The 23066-nt window shown below is 33.7% G+C and overlaps 1 protein-coding gene across 5 annotated transcripts in view; it reads left to right on the top strand.

The window, feature by feature from the left end:
* LRP1B (LDL receptor related protein 1B) overlaps positions 1-23066 on the top strand; it is a 1899381-nt gene that overhangs the window by 1044548 nt on the left and 831767 nt on the right. For all 5 annotated transcript variants that reach the window (XM_079135584.1, XM_079135585.1, XM_079135582.1 and 2 more), the window contains exons 8-10: positions 14906-15128; positions 18098-18269; positions 21674-21817. In XM_079135584.1, coding sequence (XP_078991710.1) covers positions 14906-15128; positions 18098-18269; positions 21674-21817 — 539 coding nt within the window. The remainder of the gene's footprint in view (positions 1-14905; positions 15129-18097; positions 18270-21673; positions 21818-23066) is intronic.

Raw genomic sequence — 23066 nt, 5'->3', positions numbered from 1 at the left:
GTTTTAAGACAGGAAAAATCAAATTATAAAAACAATAATATTAGGTAACAAGGCTGGAAAAAATTAAGCAATTAAGAATCCAGAGAGAAAAGAAGCAACTACTAAGAAACAAAATCAGGGAGGTTTCATTTACTACAGAACGGTCAGGAATACCAGAAAGTAGAATTTGGAATTTCAGAGAAAACCCAAAGGTTCAACCCAACAGTCAACCTTCCCACTTATGTGGCAAATGGCTGTCAGGGAGCAATATGCCTGAAATCACCAAATTTCAGGTTTTATGTGCCTCTCCCACTCATTGCTCCATTTCAGTATACCCATCTGTTGCTTTCCAATAAAGTTTTACATTCTGAATTTGAACAGATATTGAATCTGAAAGGTTGATCTCTGTTTAGCGTATAGGTTATATCAAAGTAAGTTATTTTGGTCAAGTATTTGCTTTTTTAATACCATGTAAATATTGGTTGACATTATTGGGGTGAAAATTCAGACAGTGATATGGGGCAGGTTTTTAAAAAATAAGTGAATTATATCTAACAGACTTCCATTAAGTTTTTTTTTGTCTCTACTCCCAAATTGCTTCCAATTTAATGTTGGATTTAAAACAATTTAAGTAGCATACCTCATGATAAGTAAATCATCTTTCACATAAGACTAGTTTTACTTAGTCTTCATAAATTAATTTCTCTGAATTCAATACCCTAACCAATATTTATTACTGATCAAATGAGCACACACACACACACACACACAAATTATAACTGAGTAGAACTGTCTTTGAAAAGTTGTTCATACCTATTGAAGAAATGATAGAAACAGAAAGCAAGAGTAAAGAAGGAAGAAAGAAATGGAGGGAAGGCAGGAAAAAGGAAACCAAAGTTAAGGAATTTTAGAGCATCTTTTTTGCAGGGTTCCCATAGTGTGTTCAAATATGAAAAAGCCTAGGAGTGAGTTATGCTCATTTTCTGTTAGCAATCTCCAAGCTCTTTACATGTAAGTGCTATCATCTCTATTTACATATGTAGGAAAAATGATGAATAATGCAAATGCATCAATTAACCTTTCACAGTTACTTAGCACATTAGAGTTTCTATAGTGATTTCAGTGGTCCAAATACTCTAGTGGAAACTCAAGAGTGCACTGTTGTTTATAAGACACAAAAAATGTTCCATATATTGTAGTGACAACTGACTCATTCTCCCAGAGCTCTTATTCTCTAATTGGAAAAGAAAGGCAAGAAACCTAAATATGATTCTTGATACTTATAAGTGATAGTTAAATTCAGTATAATTAGAACTATAAGAATGTGTGGCTTTTTAAGTCCATAACACTATATAGGAGAACAGGGAAATAGTATAAGGAAATGGAACACAGCACATTTTCATAAATTAAGAGACCTATAGTTTTAAATCAAATCCTATAATTACTTACCTGTATGATCCTGGGACAGCATTTTATCTCTTGAGGTCTCTATTATAATTTAATAATTTTACCACCTATGGAGGAGAAAAGAAGGAGTTCGTCATGGTAGTATATAGGTCAACATTAGCCCAGTTTATTTTCATTTGGTACAATTGAGCATTACAGTTTGAAATGGATTTTTCTGATATTATCACTTGAAATAAAAAAAAATTTTAATCACTCCTAAATTCTGGCTCAATGCTGCAGAAATATTCAGTGTCACGTTGATAGGAAAATAGGTTGCAGCCCTTCAACTTCCATTCTAAACATGAAAAAGCTGTTCTTAATTAGCAGGGGGTGGGATCTATTTCAGCTGCACTCTCCCCATCCCACCCTAACTCTCTTCCTCCTCACAGGCCTTTTCTGTTGAGCGTACACAAACAATGGAAAGCATAGTTAACCCAGACACAGTGGCACATGCCTGAAATCCCAGCAGCTTCAGAGGCTGATGCAGGAGGATCTGGGGTTCAAAGCCAGCTTCAGCATCTTAGCAAGGCCCTAAGCAACTTAGAAAGATCCTGTCTCTAAATAAAATATTTAAAAGGGCTGGAGATGTGGCTTAGTGGGTAAGTACCCCTGGGTTCAATCCCAGTGCAACGCCCCCCCCAAAAATATATCTAACCCATTCTCTGTCTACATAAATCCATTAACTTTAATAGCCACTATTAACGCTTTCTGAGTCACAGTTTTAAAAACCCGACTCTGAGTGAGTCAGTCCATCCGATAGATTAGATGTTACAGGCTAGGTGTCAACTATTGTTCTAGTAAGCAAGGGAAAGGAAGCAGGGGTGGGAGGGACTGGAATAGAATGGAAACTGGGCTGTAAGGGCTAAGTCCTGGCTGGAAGGAAGGCCCTTTTCCTATGCCTTGAGAAGAAAACACTGATGAACCAGGCAGATATTCCAGACTGAATTTTCTAATCACAGCCTTTTATATTGAACAATGAATGCCAGTGTTGGAGACTGCTTACTAGGTTCAGGATGGATAATACACTTTAGTTAAAATATCCTGGTCACCAGCCAATTGGACTTTAGGCCAGGACATTTTAACATAGCCCACTAGATCATTAGCTGATACTCATTTGATTGTACAATTTTCATCTTTGTTTAATAAATATTTAGAAACACATTTAACCACAAAATTTAACTTGAAAAAGTGATCGAATCTTGTTATGTATACTATCAAGAAATTGTGATTTTCATAATTTACCTTACAGAATTTTTCTTTTGTCCTTTTCAGAACAGGTTCACTGGAAAATGGAAATTGCATATACTTCTAATGGTGTCTTTGCATTTATTCATAATGAAATATAGACTTTGTTCTTTTACCAGTAATGTATTGATTATGGAGAAAAGTATAAATTGAAAATATTTGGAAAATTACAGATGATATATTTTTAGACTGCTGAATTTTTTTAGTGTATTGATCAAAATCATCAACTATCCAAATAATTTTACTTAAAGTTATCTTATAGTAGTTCAGTCTTGTCTTTTAAATTAATTTTATAGGCAACAATTATTTAATACACTTGTCAGTAGAACATTTGACTTCTGTTTTTCTTGTAGTGATAGTTACCATTTACCAGTTACCATTTGCTTTAAACTTGCACGTTTATGCCATTACATTTTTGCAAATGTTATAAAACTCCAATCTAATAAGCTTAAGCAAAATGGGAATGATTGGCACAAATTACTAAACAAAACAAAACAAAACCAAGAAGTGCTGACTTTGGCTTGACTCGATTCAGTGATTCTAAATAGGTCCAGCTCTGTCTTTCTCATTTGATTTGTGCTTTTCTAGGTAATAACTAATGAAAGCTTCAGAAGTTTCAGCCACAAATCATGCCAATTCAGATCCCATGGTTTTAAAAAATTTCCTACTTTAAGTTTTCACTCAAGTCTAAAAACTCATTTAGATTAGAGTATAACCAAATGAAGTGGACTGACTGGGAGGAGAGTGTTCACCTAAACAGGTTTTAGGGCTCTGTATCGATCAGAGTTCCACCACAGAAATAGCTAGTAGCATAGAAAGATGTGTATTCAGTTCTCAGAAGTATATATATGCAGTGGTGCGGTCTGGCTGCTTACATTCAGTTCTGTATTGCAGGCAGTCAGGAAGCGCAGGTTGGAACTCTGGAGCAGATGTTGACGCTTTAGTCCACAAAATGAATGTCTGACCTCAGGGAAACCACAATTCAGTTCTTAAATTCTTTCAACTGATTAGATTAGGCTTACACAGGTATCAAAAATATTCTGTCCCTAAAAATTGCTTACTATAGGTGTTAGTTCCTTATATAAAATATTTTCACAGTAATACCTAGATTAGTTTTGAATAACTGGAGGCTCCATCTTGCTAAATTTACACGTAAAGTTGAATGTCTTAGGCTCTAACATTCGTGGGGAGAGGAGTCATGAAGACTGAACAGCAAACAATAACCTGAGACTCTCTAGGAAGGATTCTAATACAAATATGATTCAAACAATCTGTTTTCCTATAACGAAAGTCTAATCGACCTACATGTTATGAATTATCAAAATTGGGCCAATGTTATCCTTATTCAGCAGACTATTGTTTTCAATTCTCTGTGACACTAATAAAACTTGTTGGAAGAGAGGGGAACTATCAATTAACAATCTGTAGAGACACCCTTCCCAGCTACCTCTGAGTATTCATAAATTCTAAATTTCATTTCTTTTCAATGGTCTTACTTTCTGTTCTTTCTAGGGATGTAGGTCAGACGCTTTATAATTTCCTGTTGTATTCCCAGAAATTAAAGCCCATTTTCTGGGAAGAAATTGATAAATATGGCGGGAGAGAAAAGCTGGTTTTCAATAGTTTGCCATGATTGCTAATGTCACAATAATGAATAATTTAGTGCATGTGTTGTTTTTTCTTTGTAAGGCTGCATCAAGATAAATTTCTGAAACAAGGATTACTGGTTCCGAGGGCAAATGAATATTCAGTCTTGTTAGATACTCTCGAAATTTCCATGATATTGATTATAGGACTTAAAGATTTTGGCAAGCTCCCCAGGTGACCATTTTTCACAGTAAGATTTAAGAATCACTCTTTTAGAGCATGGATATCTACCTTTTTGAGTATTAATCCCCTTGAAAGAAAAATACACCTGTAGAAGTACATTTTTGCTGGCATACCTGTCAAAATAGCCCTACAAAATTGATTGTTGATGGGACCCCTGAAGCTCATCCTGGTCAAGAAACCCTAGCCTGGAAGTATCTCACAGTTATCAGAATACATGTTTTGCCAACTAAATGAGGTTTTTTTCCCCCCCTTCACAGCCTTCATTTGGCCATTTTAGTCTGATCTACATTTAACTTGAGCTTGACACTGCCTTCATGCTCATAACCAAATCAAGAAAATAAGACAAAACCATTGTGAAAAAATTGTTGCTTTATAGAACATTCGCCTTTATATGTTTTTGAAATATATCTGCACTTCACAGCTGGGACAGTGAACACTGAACAACAACAACAACAACAACAACAACAAATCCCGGTGTCTTTACTGTGTGATTTTATCTATGCAATCACATCATTTTATTCTCACTGAAATATTATTGCACATTGTATTCCAACAGCAAAATAAGATGTACATACAAGTATAAACAATAAATATTATGAAAGTCAGCTGTGCTGTAAAGTTTCATCTTTTCCTCACACTGTTTTCTTCCATTTAGAAAGAATTTAAAGCAGACATTGACAGTTTGGCTAACTGGTAATTATCATAGCAGTGAGCCAGGTTTGTTAGGCAGTCCACAACTTCATGGATACTTACCTCAATTGCTTCTGAGACAGATATCTGTATTATTTGAATTCAGAAACACTGCTATCTATCTATCTATCTATCTATCCATCTATCATCTATCTATTTTTATAAACAGTATTCCCTTAGGTGTGGAAATGAGGTTATTCATCTCTGCATATCTCAAAGAATAGCTTCTGACTTCTAATATATTACATCAAATATTTTACTGTTCCACATTATTCAAGTATATTTAGCATGAATTTTTGAGTACTGGCATCCTGCAGACTGACCTCTGAAGTCCTAAGATAGCACTGCCTTTGGTCATGGAAAGTAATATATCCAAACTCTATACTTCATTCTCTGTAGGAAATGGAATGACACCCTGAGATCATGTAAGATAGGAAGGTTTTTTAAAAGGAAAACCTGAAGGCGCAATAAATTAAAGAAATATATTTTAGGGGCAAGGTGTGCATTTCAGTGGTAGAGCACTGGCCTTGCTTGTGGGAGACTCTAGGTTTCATCCTCAGCAATACAAAAGAAGACAAAATAAATTTAATTAATGAAAATTAATATTATATTGAAATGCTGCTTTCTATTCATTCTTGTCAACATTCAAGTAATTATCCAATCCTGTTAACTGAGGCTATTTCTTAAATATCTCATTTGTTTCCTTTTCTCCTTTCTATATACTAACAAATTGAAATCTGCCTACTTGCTCAACATTTCCAGTCAATCCACCACACAGGGAACAGTATGATAGTTTAAAATTTAGGTCAATTATATAAATACCCTATTGTGAAATAAACAAAGAAGCAAAGTTTTGCTAGAATCCAGAATTAGATAGTCTAAGAATCTTAGTAATACATCCAAGTGCATTTTATAAATTGAGATCTGTAGGTAATTTGAAGTAAATATTGAGGAAATGTCATTAAAAGTGAAAATTTACCTGACATAAAAATACCAAACTCTAATTATGACCTAATTCACTGCTTCCTGCAAAGTCTTTAGAGGGAAGTATATATGCAAAAATGATAATGCTAACAAAATAAGCAAACCAATAATTTATTATTAACTCATGACTTTATGAGTTAATAGAATTCCAGTGAGCTATGCTTGTTAATGTGGAAAACTTATTTTTGTGTTAGAATGGCCTCATCCACTTTTCCCTTTAATCTAATTTCAATCTCAGCGTTAGATCTTATTATTCCAATATGAAATCGGTCCAGAGCTCACCCAAAACCTGATGAATATGTGAATAACTATTTGTATCGGTGAGTGTAGATATATATTTACATATATATATATGTATATATATATATGTAGAGAGAGAGAGAGAGAGAGAGATGTATCCTCTGTTCTTTTGGAGGTTATAGTCTAATAGACAACTTTTAAATATATTATTGTTTGCAGATGTCTGTATATTTTTACAAAAAAATATAGAGTGGTACTATTAAAAATTAGAATATCATGAGATTATATAAGTTAATCCTAATTAATATTTGAAAAATAGAAAAGGTTTTTCACAGGAATTGATGTTTAAATTAAAAATTAAAAATAGTATAGTAAATTTCTTTTCAAGCTGCGGGACAGGATCTATGAAGTTCACAAAGGAAGAAACTGCTCCGATTGTTTAAGGAACTGAAAAATGACTAAGGCATTAGAAATATAGAAGGAAATCATTAGATAGCCAAACTTTCAGAAATGGGAACAGATGTCATTAGATGGTGAGATAGAGATCAAATCACTCTCACCATGGTTGGTAAGGTTAAGTATATGAGATCTAATTCTGATTGCCTTCAGCAGCTATAGAAAGTTTTTATAGTACATAATCCACTTTTTATTTGAAGAATAAGTCCGTCTACTTTGAGAAGAATGATGTAAGATACATAAGTGAAGTATGTGTTAGTCAGTTTTCTGTTACCATAGCAAATTATCTCAAGTAATCATAATGAAGAAAGGTTTATTTTGACTTTATAACTCCAAATACCATGTTCTAGGGACCAAGCTTTTAATACATGAGCCATATCCAAAACATAGTATAGGATAAGTGTCCATGCAATAGATAATGGGGACTTGGCTTAGGAAAGAAGTAGAGATAGAGATAAATGTATAGATTTGAGATATACTTTGAAGGTTGAAATGACAGGAAATAGAGATGAATTGGACACAGAAGATAAAGCAGAATGCATGAAGGATCAATGCCTAATTTCTGCAGTGAGTCATTGTATAGAAGGAGGTAATAATTGCCCAAAGAAGGAAAAATAAAAGAAGAAATTTGAAGATAAAGAGCAAGAAGTTAATACTGGATTTGTAAAATATGAGATACCTAAACAAATCAAAACATAAGATATCAATAACTTAATTTATAAGTTAGAAGTTCAGAAGACAGACTGGAGTATTAGAGTTATTGTACTATTAATGAAAGTTCCAGAAACTTTCAAGAGTGTGTGTGTGTAAGAATTCAGAGTTTCCAAGACAGAGCTTGGGAAATCCCATATTAGAATCCTAGGTCGGATATAGAAAGAATAGTTTCCAATTTAAAGCAAAAAAGAGATGGAGGAAAACAAAGTATGCTAAGAGAAGGAAAATCTAAAATGGTAGAAGGGTTTATCCAGGTCAGATGATACAGCGAGGTCAATAACACGAGGCTCTGAAAAACTCATGTTTTAAACTCATGAAAATAATTGACAACTTCTGTAAGAAATACAATTGGAATGGCAGGGTTGGGGAAATACCAATGCAGCATGAATAGTGATAAAGCAAACAAGTGAAGTCAGTGTGTATGAACTATAAAGTTTAGGTGTGAACAGAGCATGGAAAGAAAGGGCTGTGAATGGAGGGTACTTTGAGGTTGAGAGGAAAGTTTTTATTGTTTGTTGTTTTAGGATGATAAATAGTAAAGAGAATTCATACATTGAATGTGAGACTTAAAACGAGAAGTTGAAGATGTGGAAAAAGGGGTAATTTTTGAAGTCAGGTCTTTCAGAAGAAGATGAGACAACTGTATATTTTTGCTTTATTGTGAAGTAAACAAGATAAGATGCTTCCTTATTATTAACAAGAGGGGAGGGGAAAAAAATCCACTTCCCTACTAATGATTTCTCCAAAAGGGTTCAGGGAAATCGGAAGTTTGAGTAATATATTAAAGGGGAAGAAGAAAGATGATTTTTAAACAAACCATGCTCATTATTAATATCCTTATCTCTTGTGTTATTATGGCAGACTGAGGAAACAATTTCAGATGTTTTCAGTTCAAGTTAAATGATACTTCTTTGTAAGTGAACTTATGCCAAACTGGAGTTAAATGAAAATTACATGTAAAATTTATGATAGCATTATTTAGAGTTAACATTTCAGTATAAACTATTTCCTAAGTAGTATTGTGTTTCATTGGTCAATATCTTTATAAGATTCTCCTGAATTTTAAAATACAACAATTAAATAAAGTAGTAGTTTGATCATCCTTTTTGGCTTCCAAGTACAGAAATCTGTTGAAAGTAGCTTACATGAATAGTGATTTCTCAAAAGGATATGGATAATCTCCTGAGTTCCCAGACCCAAGCAGAGAAAATAAAAATGAAATTCCTGTGCCTGAAGAAACCCCTGTTCATGGACGACATGGTGGCTTCTTCTGTTTGTCTCATGGCTCCCCTATTGTGCACACAGGCTCCAATATTCCTCCCCTCACCCTCTCTCTGCAGACACCTTACTTATTTGAGCACACTTGCCTACCAGGTAAGCGCCATACCTTTTGCTCCACACCTTTAGGTCTAAATTATTAAGAGAAAAGTTCCTAATGACTCAGCAAAACCTAGATTTTAATTCACTTGGCCTAATTACCTATGAATGAGGAGAGGAATAATATAATATTATTGCCTATAGGGCTGCCATTTTTAGGAGTACTAACTTAATGGCATAAATAAAATTTAGATAAATGAGAATGTTGAATGGGTCTGCCACATTGCTTTACATATCTAATGCACAAATATTTTTGGAGAAATCATTACTAGGAATGTTTTCAGAATATAAAGTAGCCAGCTGGGAGTGGGCATCTACATGTCAAGTTCAATTTCTGTGTTTAATATATAAACTGAAAACCAAGCACAAGAGAGATTTTTTCAACCAACAAAAACAAAAACCTCAAAGAAGTAAGAATCAATAAATAACTGTCTTGAACAGTCTTGACTACACAGAGAAAAAAGTTTAATTGTTTATCATTCACATGCCTTAAGTAGCAGGAGCTAATAGAATTTGAATTTAAACTTCTATGTGAATGATTCATTACCCTTTCAGATTTGCAATTGCATTTTAGAATTGCAATGCTAAATATTAATATTTTAACTTTAACTCTGAATATACTTTAATTACACTATATAATGTGGAAAAGGTCTTTCTTGTTCAAATTTGTATGTATAATGGAAGACAGATATAAAGTTACATTACTATTGATGCTATTTGGATAACACTAAATTATTATAGAACTAGGAATAAAAAATGAAGTTTTCTATGGAAATTATGTATCATTTCCTTGGGATGGAAAGAAATGTAATTATCAACATTAATATATGAGTAATAAATATGGATGGTTTGCTCAGCCTCAGTCAGAATTTATATATATGTGTATGAATATGTATATATATAAATAACTGGCAGTAGGTGACCTTCTGTTTTTTTGCCTCACTTCCTTCTCAGCTAGTCTCCATTTCATATCTTGCTATTTACAATATATTTAAAATATCTTATAATGTAACCTCATTTGAAATTTTTTTATATTTTTTCATTTTAAAAAGTTAAAATTAACTATAGGTTATATCAGTCTGGAACTAGTTTTGAAATTTTCCATATTCCTCTAATAAATTATAAGAGGTAAGATGGTGACACAAAACCAGAGCTAACTGTGCTGAGAGTTTAAAGACATACACACAACTCTGATGTATTTAAATTCCCTGTGTCCTTTTCATTAGAATATAGAAGTGTCATTTAAAACTAATATCATTGGAAAAATAATTCTTATTTTCATGAGCTAAAAATTGTGTGCTATAAGATGTCAATATGTGTAACAATTGCTTTGGTTTACAGTACAAGGATGATTGGAACCATAACTCTGTACACACAGTGCTCTATCACTGTCTATGAGTATTCCCTTTGTGACTTTTGATTTATATCAGGCAAGTTTGCCAATAATACTAAAAGTTTCCTGCTGTCCTCTACTATATAAAATGTATGATATCTATGCTTATACAATCAATGAAGATGTCATATTAAAATCAGTTTCCCATATGTGATGAGGTAATTAATTCAAAATGATAAATTGTAATTTACTTCAGAAGGTAACTGAGATGTTGAAAAGAAGTGTTCCTATCCTATGAGTTAATAATTAGACATCTTAGAAATAAAGACAATAGTTAGGATGTTGTTTTATTTCAATTTTAATTTTTGTTACGAGAAAAGAATAGAATTTTCAAAAATAAGTGTAGAAAACCAGAAGAGCAATCACAATTTACCTTTTTGCTACAAATGAAAAATAAGTGATACCACAAGTAAGAAGAGTTGGAGAAGAAATGTATAATTCCAGTTCTGTGGGAATGATACATAGGGCTGAACTTGGAATGGTTTCCACCAACCACCATGAATTTTTCAGGGAGAGTAGTACACCGGGGGCTCTTTTTTAACCAGAGACTGCACGGCACACTTGGTTCCTATGGGAGGATATTCTGTAAATAAGACTGAGGGCCCTGGAAGATGAGAGAGTTGAGCATTCAGGAAATACTGAAAAAGATGGAATAAGTGGCTTCCTAAACAACCATCTATTTTCTCTTTTTATATAACTTTTCAATTGGATCATGGGATTCCTAGTGGTAGTAAGCATACAGGTAAAAATGATTGCATTTCAACTCAAAAACAATAACATCATCAATCTAATTATGAGGAAAATCTTGCAAATACCAAATTGAGATGTTCTTCAAAATAATTCATGTCTACCCTTTAGAAATGTTAACATCATGTACAACCAAGAAATTCTGATACAATGCTCCAGAATAAAGGAGTCTAGAGAGAAAAGACTATTAAATGCAATATATGATGCTAGGTTGCATTGTGAACAACAAATTACTAAAAAGACATTATTGATCAAGAGGCAAAATGTAAATGAGGACTATATTATATGTGCATATGTATATGTGCATACATTATATATATTCATATTGTTAGAAAGGTTAATTATGATAGATGTACTATAGTTATCCAAGAGAATGCCCTTGTCCTTAGGAGAGACATGCTGAAATATTTAGCTATAAAGTGTCATGATGTTTGCAATTTACTCTTAGGTGGTTTAGAGAGTACATAGAATAGGTGGTCGGACAAAATATAACTGGTGAACACAAATGAAAACTATAGACATTCACTATTCTTACAACTTTTCTGAAAGTTTGAAATTCTTACAAAATAATGAGACAAAAAATTATCTGACATTCATGTTATGGCTCTGGCAATGACTAATCATATGGATTTTGAATCTGTTTTATCTGAAAAATAAAAATAATCTGCTACATTTGCTTTTTGGTCATTTGACTAAGATCAAGTGTACAATCTTTCCTTATCAGAGATATATCTACTTCTGTGCCACAGGAAAATATGTAATCAATAGTATAACCAGGTTAATGAAACACTATTTGGTTTTTCTAAGATTTGGACAAGTATTTTACAGGAAAGAAAGGGATCATTTTTCAATTCATAACATTCCACCTTCTCTTTTATTTGCCAGTTATAATGCAGTAGCACTTCTTAAAAAGGTCTTAGGAATGCAGCTTTTCTCTGTTACAGGAAATTTTAAATAAGATTAAACCCAAATGAAAATAAACAAATATGTACATGATATGTCTATAATTCTGTAGTTTCTTGTGGTAAGTTTAAGGTCGTGATGCTATTAACCTTGAGAACTCTTCCATTTCGTGCATTTCATTTAAAAGTGAAGAGAGCACATCATAGTCTGGATTCTGAAGTCCATGGAGGTTTGGTTTTAGTATAATTAGCAACATTGAATTCTCAGGTCTCTGATATTCTCTTGTGGATTGGGAGTAAAATAGAAATTATTCTTTTTTTTTTTTTTTTTTTTTTTAGCTCAGTGCCATCTCACATATTCAGAGTCCTGTTTTATTTTGTTCTGATTTTATGGTTGTGCTAAAATGGTAAAATTTGGTCAATTGTATACACATCTACTTTTTTCATACTTGCCTAAAACTTACCCAGAGTTACTAAAAACAAAACTTGTTTTATTATGACCTAGAACACATATGAGAATCACCTACATCACTCCTGAATGATCATTGAAAATTTTGTAGGAAAAAGAATTCATTGTTCATCATCAACTAGTTCACTTTCCTTTGATAACTATATTTCTCAAACAAAAGTACTAAAAGTTACTAGTCCTTGAATAAATATTAAATTCAGTGATATCTCCTTAACAAATGTTCCTTTTTACTTTGTGAAATGATTGACTTAGCCAGGGATTTAATCCTTCATCCTAAAATTTTTCTCTTTTGGGCCTTTATGAAAGTCTGTTTTCTCTAACCTCTGATCTCCTTTAACCTCTGATCTCCTTTCATCCTATTTCTCTAATAGCAGGCCTCCAGGTTTCTTGTCTTGGCACTCTTCTCTTTGTTTCTTTTGGGATCATATCCAATAAAGTCATCTCAGAATGACTTCAAAAAAAGTCTTTATCTCCAGATTGATTTTTCCTCTTAAACACCACATAGACAGTTGCCATTGCCTGCCACACATCACCATCTATACATAATTTCTATATATCACACAATCCATAGTGTGCCAGAGCCTTTTGTTTCTGTGCCCATCAAACTGTATACACACCAGCTTCTCTTCTTTGTGAAATGAACTAACAAGAAAAGAGAAATACCGAAAGGGAGGCATTGTGGTCTGGGGCGAGGAAGTGACCTTCATTTAGCAGGAATAGTGGGCACTATTCTAACATATGAGAGAGGCACTCCTTACAGAAACCTGGACATAGGTATGAACAAATTGCTTTACAGTTAAAGAAAGTGGAGATGTAGAGAGAGAGAGAGAGAGAAAGATAGGCAGACACAGAATCAGAGACAACACTAAGCAGTCTTAAACTTCTACTTTGATAATAAACCACGTATCATCTTTCTTTTTATTTACTCTTCACCATAATAGAAAGCTCTTCGCCTGAAAGAACTGTCACTTGAAAAATCATGTTGAATCTATTGTGATAAATTTATCTCTCAAGAACATTTGGGCTGGGATCAGTGGCACACACCTGTAATCTCAGCAGCTTGGGAGGCTAAGGCAGGAATCAAAAGTTCAAAGATAGCCTCAGCAAAATCAAGGTGCTAAGCAACTCAATGAGACCCTGTCTCTAAATAAAATATAAAATAGGGCTGGGGATGTGGGTCAGCTGGGGGTATGGCTCCAGTTCAGTGACCCTGAGTTCAATCCCCAGTACACCCCAACAACAACAACAAAAAAGAACATTTGGGGAAATGCATACTTATAATGAAGTCTGGCCTGCAATATCACACAGCAGTATACGTTAATGTTTGAAAATTAGTCAAAATCTCCCAAAACAGAAAGAGCTAAATCAAAATTAAAGTGTAAAACCTGAGTTTTAACTTGAAAGATAATCCATACTGTTAGATAGTGCAAGAATGTTGAGTAAAGTAACTAAAAACTAATTCTTAAATTTGTAGCATCTAATATTCTATACGTTAGGTAATCTTACTACTGCTCAGTCATTATTAATTGCATTATTCTTGAGACTGTATTTAAGTCAAAGCAAGATGGTCTTCGATTTACAAATGTAATTTAGTCTCATGAGTGGTAACCTTGTTAAATATTGTCAGGTTAATTGAAATTGATTTGTGTTTACTAAACATAGTGAATACTAATCAAATATTAGACCCTGAAGTATTGGGGGTACATTTCAAACTTTGACAGAAACTGTTAGTGCTGCATGGAAGAATTCATTATCCCAGAGGTCAGCATTTCTTTTTCAGCATTTTCTTCAAAATATATCACGAGAAATCGAGGAGAAATGACCTTCATTTCCTTTATGAGATTTTTGTGATTTGGGAATATTTGAGAGAATTTAGTGTAGGTTTGGGGGAGGGTGATATTTATGTTTAATTTCCAATGCTACAAACAGCACATTTGCTTTTCCATCTGCTTAATTCCATTCCAGGTTTGCTATTCTCCACTACGCATAGCATCATTGAGCTCCACATAATAGCTTTTATAGGAGACAAACATTACCAGGCAATTTGAAAAGCAGGTTGAAGATAAAGCCTGATTGCTCACGTGCCCTGGCCTGGTGACTTGGCTCACTTCTGAAGCTCACACCGAATGCAGTGGATGTGCATCAGCTCTATGAGGCTTAAAGAAACATTTCTCCTAATACAAAAATAAACCCACCACAGTCATTCATTGTGAGGAAATTTTACAGTTGTTGGTTAACCTGCTCCCTTATGCCCTGCAATATTCATTAGCAGATTTCTCTGTTTATGAGTGATATTATATGGAAATGGTTATGGGAAGCTAACAGATGTAACCACTGAAATAAATTAGAAAGAAAAGTTCTGTTTTTTACAGATGGCTCCATCAAATATGCTTTTTCTCTCCTCCACTTTAACATTTACTTTTCTTTCGACAGAAAACTTTTCTTTACTGACTACGGGAATGTCGCCAAAGTGGAGCGATGTGACATGGATGGGATGAACAGAACAAGGATAATTGATTCAAAGACAGAGCAGCCAGCTGCACTGGCACTAGACCTAGTCAACAAATTGGTTTACTGGGTAGATCTGTACTTGGACTATGTGGGAGTAGTGGACTATCAAGGCAAAAATAGACATACCATCGTTCAAGGGCGACAAGTAAGTACACTTCTTTTAGAAAACGCAGCTAAGGTAATGAAATGAATGGCATGATTCTATGAAAAATCCTGGTGTCCAAAGTTGAAAATTTCTTATGAAGTCAAACTATATTGGGTGACAAAATTGTGGTGTATTTTCTGAATGGGAGAATATTTTTTTTACAGTGCTATTGTGACATTTCCATGATATTGGAGTTGCCACTTACTCCTTGTCCTCTGTACTATAAACAAACAAAAGCAACTAACAACAAAGACACAATTGCTGTACTAGCAAGAAAGAAGAGTATTGGAACAGAGCAGGGTGTTATGACCTACTTACTAAAAACTAATTTAAGTAGTTTAAGGAACTGAACTATCATCTGTACCACGTGGCATTGGAGATATTTTAACAAAAGCAAATGCCTGCTCACCAAAATACCCTTTTTATTTTAATAGTTTGGATTAAATTTTGCCTTCTGACTCATTCAACTACTTGGTAAAATAAGGATTCTGTTAAGGTTTCTGAGATCAAAATTTTTCCCACACGTATTATTTTCTCTTGCTGAATTCTATGATTTTGTAAACAACACTCTGTAAATACCAGAAGAGATCTATAAGTAGAAATAGGCCATATTTACTAGGGAACTTTTTTTCAAATTTAGTTGAATCTTGGTGATTGTACCAATTTTATGTGAGACTCTTAGAATTTGGAGCTGAAACTTGTGAATTCCATTATTTTCTTTTGTAATGCAAGACAGTTATAGTGCTAAACATCCCTTTATGTTCTAAACAGGTTTTAAAATGGAATCCCTTGGTTCCTTGACAGATAAAAAATGCATTAATCTGAGTAGTTAAAAACAATAAACTGTCCAGTGTTAAAGGAAGCCCAGTTATTTCTCTCTCACCTTCAACCATCTTAAAATGCTTGAATTATTTTTTTGGAGGGTGACGTTTACTATGTCCTTTATTTGCCATTAAGAAGTTAAAACATAAATGAAAAATAAGTAATTCAAATGACTTTCCCCATGATTGCTTTAAAAAGTGGTTTTTTTTTATCCTTTTTTTCCCATTTCTATTGCCTCTGTTTTTCTGGTTCCCTAAACATATGCTAACTCTGCCACTAAGTAATCCAGTAAGGATATATTTTGTGAAGTATTTGAGTGATATATTGGTGGAGTGGTTTATCTACCATTCCATGTTCCTCCCTTTTCTAAGTGGGTATTTTGTAGAGTGGACAGCAATGTGCCTACTTATGGGAGAATCTTTCTGAAGGAAGGACAGGCAATGGAGAGGTGGAGAGTAAAGTTTAGTTTTTAATATGGGGACATATTTTCTACTGTGACCAATGGTCTCCTGAATAGCTATGCTTTCCACCTAGGATACAAATTGTCATCAGTTTTGCAGAGATTAAATGTGAATATGTCCCAAGCAGACCCCTAGGATGATGGCCCCATACTTTGAGCTAAACACGCATGAGATTAATGACAAAGCCACAAGTTCATCTGGCTTGTAATTATTATATAAAAAAGTATTACCCAAGTCAAATCAGGCCATAGATATACTTTGTGAATATAATATTAGCTATGTGGAAAGTGATATTAGAAATACCCATTTCAAAAGAAAAGAACAGAAACACTTATTTCCCTTCACATAAACATACACACACGTACTGTGAAGTAAAATATGCATATAAAAGGATTATTTGACATTAACATGGAATAATTCTTCATGTTAATTCTTATATTTTGTTTCTAAAGTAAACATGAAGATATAAAATATGATCCCAGAACAACATGTAAGTCAGTCTTTCTTTAGTCACATCTCATATGAAAAACCAGGAACAGAAACAATGAGCCATATATGCAAGAAAGGTAACACATCAAATGTTTCTACTTAAACTATAGAATTGGCAAGGTTTCCTGATTAAGATTTAAAATTTTGTAATGTTTTTCCCTAAGTTTTCTTACAGTCACATGTACTTTCTCACATGCTATTAACTACACATCTGCTTCTATTTAAGAAAGAGTTTCCTTGTGTAAAAATAGTGACAAAAACTTCTCAACAGATCTCTACACCAAATCAACTTACAATTCCATCAAGCACTGGACCAGAACCATTTAAAATTAAGTATGATATAAGAATACTAGTAGGCTATGTGCCTAGCATGTGCCTTCTATCAGAAAATACGTCACAGAAAATTTTCCATGATTTTAAGATATCCATGCCTTCTCCAAATCCTCTGCCAAAGAATAGTTATACTACTAATTTATTTGTGTGGGTAGCAATAAACACCATTATTCTCAAAGCAAACAGTGAATTTGCCATTATAAATAGGTTTTAGAAATAACACAATTTCTCAATAAAATGTTGATGTTTTTATTTATGATTATTGCAACTATGTGATTTCTGAATATTATTTTCCATGCTGGAGCAAAAATTAGTCTAAACATACCTTGTAACAAAAAACATAATTTTGAACTTATCAAATAAAACTTTAAATTTGCTTTCTCATTGGTTCTTTTATAGGCACGGCTATTTTTGCAGCAAGTAGGTATCCATGATTGTATAAACAAGTGACCCATGAGAGTCTCTCTCTCTCTGTATATATACCTCTCTGTATGTGTATATATACAGAGAGAAAAAAAAATAGATATAGATATACTAAGTGTCATAAACTTATTAAAAGGTTTGAAAATCTGGATCTCACTGACCTTTGAAAAGTTACAATAAAACCTCTTTTCTTTATTATACATGAATAAAGTTTTCTCCTATATATGTGAAATTAATTTATCTACTTGTACATAATGTTTTCTTCTCCAGCGGGAAAAATTAAATTAGTACATGTTGAATTCTTAGAGAGAAAACAAATGATAACATTCATGTGACTCTGATACCATGGACATTTTATACAGTGTGAATCACAATCAGATTTTCTTTCAAGTTGAAAGCAGCATAATTAAAAATCATAGTTATATTTCACCCTCTTTATAGGTCAGACATATTTATGGTATAACCGTATTTGAAGACTATTTGTATGCAACCAATTCTGATAACTTCAACATCTTAAGGATAAACAGATTTAATGGCACCGACATCCATTCATTTATTAAAACAGAAAGTGCTCGAGGAATCCGAATCTATCAAAAAAGAACTCAACCAACAGGTAAGTTGCAAGACTTCTTCATAACCTTCATAATGGGGGGTGGTGAAAGGGGACATAGTCCTTGTGCCTGTGTGGTGTTAAAGTGGTGGGTCATAAATTCTCTGTTTGACAGCAGAAATGTGCGTGCCTGTTTGATAAGATGGAATAGAGCTCCCTTCACAAGTCTAAATGACAAATTGTTCAGTTTCTAGTGAATCGCTTCTACAACCATAGAATTGAAATGATGACTGGATTTAGACTTAGGAAGGAGCTTTCAATTGTGATGTATGTAGAGGCAATGCAGATGCTTTCTTTTTCATTTTTTTGGTATTATGGGGAAATAAATCAGGTGACATCCTTGCAACATTTGCCCAGTGTTCATTGTAGTCATTGGCTTTCCTGATTTCACATTCCAGTAGTTCTTTAACACATGTTCATTAAAAAATATTTTTTAATGTTAAAGTTGAAATGATCCTAAGTTTTTCTTAAAAACACAAACCAGTTATCTTTTATGGCATGTCAATTGTGCTTTTTAGCAGTCCAACTTAGACTGAGTCACATAGGGAAAAATAGAACATTAAAAAAATGCCACCCCAAATTTCCATCCTTTTTTTATACTTATGCTTCAAATGAAAACCAACCTAGAATTATCAAAATGTTAACATATATGCAATTGAGGCAGTGTGTTGTCACAAATACGTTTACAGCAAATGCAATTTTGAACTTTGTGGGTAACCTTATTAGAATTCGGTAACCCTAACTACTCATGGATCATCTACTGTGTGCCAGAAGGTATTCTGTGTATACTGAGAATACATCAGTGAGTAAAACATAGTAAATACGTTTGCTTTCATTAGATTTGCATCCTAATGTAGAAGATATAATAACTAGGTAAATTATAGAAAATAAAGTAGATAAGGAGGGTAAATAATGAGATGGAGGTCAGGGATGGAGGAGTTTGCCATTTATATTGAAGAGTCAGAGGAAATCTCTTTGAAAACATGGCATTGAATGAATACTTGAAGTAAGGGAAGGAGAGCGATGTAAGAATAAGTATATCAAGAGCACTTCAGGGAGAGGGATGGACAAGCACAAATTCCAGGTGGAACGAACATGCCTTGATTGTTGAAGGAGCAGCAGGAAGACCTTTGTGACTGAAGCAGAATGAATGAGAGAAAGAAAAGTAGAAAATGAGGTTGTAAAAATAGAAGACTGTAACAATTAAGACCCTGTAGACCACTGTGAAAACTTTGACTTACATTGAAAGCATTGCTATCTGACATGTTTTTTCTTTTCTTTTTTTTTTTTTTTTTTTTGGCTATCTGACATTTTAAAAAAATCAATATAGGTATTCTAGTGACAATAGGCTGTGGGGAGAGCAGGGTGAAAGTTTAGAGATGATTGGGGTTTTATGAATAGAGTAGAAGTCATACAGTAGAGATAAGTAGTTAAATTTAGGAGGCAGAGTCAATAGAATTTCCTGATGGAATGAATGCAGGGTATAAATCAAAAGGCATTCAAAGATGATAATGGCTTGACCAGAACAACCGGAACTGAGTTATTTTCAAGATTGGGGGAACTAAGTATGGGTCAAATTTAAGGCAAAGATTAAGTTCAGTTTTCATGGGATATTTCAGGTGTCTATTATAAATCCAAGTGGAGATATCAAAGAGGTATTTGAATGTACAGGCCAGTATATACAAGTTCAGTGGAGAAGTCCAGGCTGGATACATCCATTTGGAAGCCATTGACATATAATTGACATTTAAAATCATGGTGATGGGTGAACACCAAGGAAGCAAATATAGGTGAAGAAGAAAATAGTTTCATAGTGGACATTGGAGCCCTTCAACAATAAGTCAAGGATAATAGGAGGAACCAAAAGAGGAGACTGAGAAGAAGCTTGTTAAATTCAATTAACCTTCGGAGTTGGCAACACAAATCTCATGGGAATCTGAGCAGGGCAGTTTTGATGGTGATGTGAACATTTTGTTAAAATGGGTTTAAAAGAGACAGAAAGGGAAGGAGTTATAGAAAATGATCATAGTTAACTTTGAGAACTATGGATGTAAGCTAAACAGGGAAATGCACAATTATTTGGAGGATTGCTATGGCAATTTCAATTAAAGAAAGGTGTTTTCTTTTTCTTTTTCTTTTCTTTTCTTTTTTTTTTTAATAATGGCACTCTTTCTTTTTGATGGGCATAATTCAGTGGAAGAATAATAAAGTGATGATTAAAGCAAGAAAACAGAGTTGTTGACTATAAGAGATGTGATCTAGTGAGGTTGAAAAAAATAAATGCAATACTCTTGGCAGAGAAAAATAGTTCAAATTGCACTTTTTCTCCACTTAGACCACGAAAGATTTTTTTAAAAAGGCAGCATTTTATAAAATCATAGTGGTTTTATTATTAACCAAAAATTGCTAGAGGAAAGGGACCAGGGGGAGGGGGGAGAGGTGGGAAGGGGAAGTGCTGGGGAGCCACAATGTCTAACTTATATTGCTATATTCTGTGCATGTGGGATGTACAACAATGAATCCCACTATTATGTACAACTATAATGCACCAACAAAAATTTTGGGGAAAAATTACCATGATACTTATCAAAACCTCAATTCTGTTGATCTAAAAGAAATATAATTACAATGACCCATAAAATCCTATTGAAATTATTCCTACTACTCTTTTCTCTCTGGCGCATCTTTATTTTTCTGATCTTCTCCACATGGTACTTTTCCATTTTTTCTTCCCTAGTGCTAAGTACTTATGGGATATTTTTCTACTCCTCAATTTCCTCTTGTAAACTCAGTGTCCCTTATTTTACAATTATAGCCCCCGCCCCCCGACACACACACACACTTCTTTGGTAGTAAGGGTCTCAAAAACCAGTGAACTCAAAATTAAAAAAAAAAAAGACCTCAGCACTTCTCAATAAAGTATACATGATGATTGAATCACATTTATTCTAGTTCAGGTGCTCATGTGATGGATCCTTGCAAAGGAAATCCTTTAATTACCTAGGCTGGGAGTATTTTTATCTTTTTATTTTTTTTTTATTTTTTACAGACTGCATTTTGATTAATTGTACACAAATGTGGTTGGGTTTTAAACAAATACAATAACTGTGTATCAAAAAAATGTTAGCTTTATTTTGCTTACATGTGAACAACTTAAATTGCTATAAACACATTTTCTTTCCTCAGAATTGCTTTAGAAAACGTAGCCTTAGGAGGATTTTGACATTCCCTTTCTCTTCTTCTATGAGGTTTCCATATTTTCCATTTGATTATGGTACTAAATAGTTGGGTATAGGAAATTTTGCTAAGAGTCCCTGTTCTTACACTGTACAAGTTGTGACATACTGATGTTCGTAATTATCTTGTCTTTGGAGAATTTCAAGTGTGTTGTTTTGTATGTGTTGCAGTCAGGAGCCATGCATGTGAAGTGGATCCATATGGAATGCCAGGGGGATGTTCGCACATCTGTCTGCTCAGCAGCAGTTATAAAACGCGGACCTGTCGCTGCAGGACTGGCTTCAACTTGGGGAGTGACGGCAGGTCATGCAAAAGTATGTTTTTAAAATCAGACATTTTGCCGGCAGCTTCCACTTCAGAATGGATTTTTTTTTTTTTAGTATTAATTAGCAGCATCCACATCAGGAATAATATGAGTTTAATCAAGTGAAATTTTCCTACAAAGACACGCTAGACATTTTTTCTCACCATCAGTAGTTTTGTGACTCTGTGAATGGCAATTTAATCAGACTGTAGAATCATTAAATTTATTAATCTTTGGAAATTGTACTTTAAGGAAATTTAAGGAAGAATTTTAGGAAGATCCTTTTTTTAAAAAAATTCCCTAATGAATGTTTTTGGGTCAATGGGCTATACTCATTCACTGACCAGAATTTATCTTATTGAAGATAAATACTGCTCTAGCAGCAAGTGTGTTATTTGTTTCAATAGAAATCAACATATAACAATGCTTTAACTCATTCAGCATTGCAGGGCAGTGGAATTTACTTCATGATTTAATTTCAAATACCTAAAGCAGTACTAATTAAATATTAATACCTTCAAAATTGTTGTCAAGATGGGGACAGTGGTGCACACTGGTTATCCCACCTACTTAGGAGGCTGAGGCACAGGGTTTTCAAGTTGGAAGCCAACCTGGGCAACTTAGCAGGACCCTGTCTCAAAATAAAAATAAAAAGCACTGAGCATATAGCTTAGTGGTAAATTGCCCATATTCAATCCCCAATCCAAAGAAGAAGAAAAAAATTTTGTCAAAAAATTTCCCAAGATAAACATCTATTAGACATATTTGTCTTAAATTTGACATGGTGGAGCATTCCTATAATCCCAGTGACTCCAGAGACTAAGGCAGGAGGATAACGTGTAGCAACTTAGTGAGGCCCTGTCTCAAAAAACATCAAACAAAAGATCTAGGGGTATAGCTCAGAGGAAAAGCACCCTTAGCTTCAGTGCCCAGTACAAGAAAAAAAAAAATTTTTTAGATCTGAAATATGACAGGAAAATTTAAGTATTTAAACAAACTGATAAAGATCTTTAAAATGATTTTTGAAAACAATATTTGCACACACTGTTTTATTTGCAGTCTTAATAATCAGATATCATAGAATGATAGCGATAGAAATCATGTTCACATTAAGACTGCTGGCCTTTAAATGTTCCTAATGTCATTTTTGTTTCTTTTTTTCAAGTTTTGCTGACTGCTTTTTATAGTATCCAATTTAACTCCTCCTTGTCATAAGGAAACATTTTTTCTTTGGTCAGGGCTCCCCCTTTGATCATTCT

This window comes from Sciurus vulgaris, assembly GCF_902686455.1.
Source record: "Sciurus vulgaris genome assembly, chromosome: 3".
NCBI lineage: Eukaryota > Metazoa > Chordata > Mammalia > Rodentia > Sciuridae > Sciurus > Sciurus vulgaris.
This window is presented reverse-complemented; position numbering and strand designations above follow the sequence as displayed.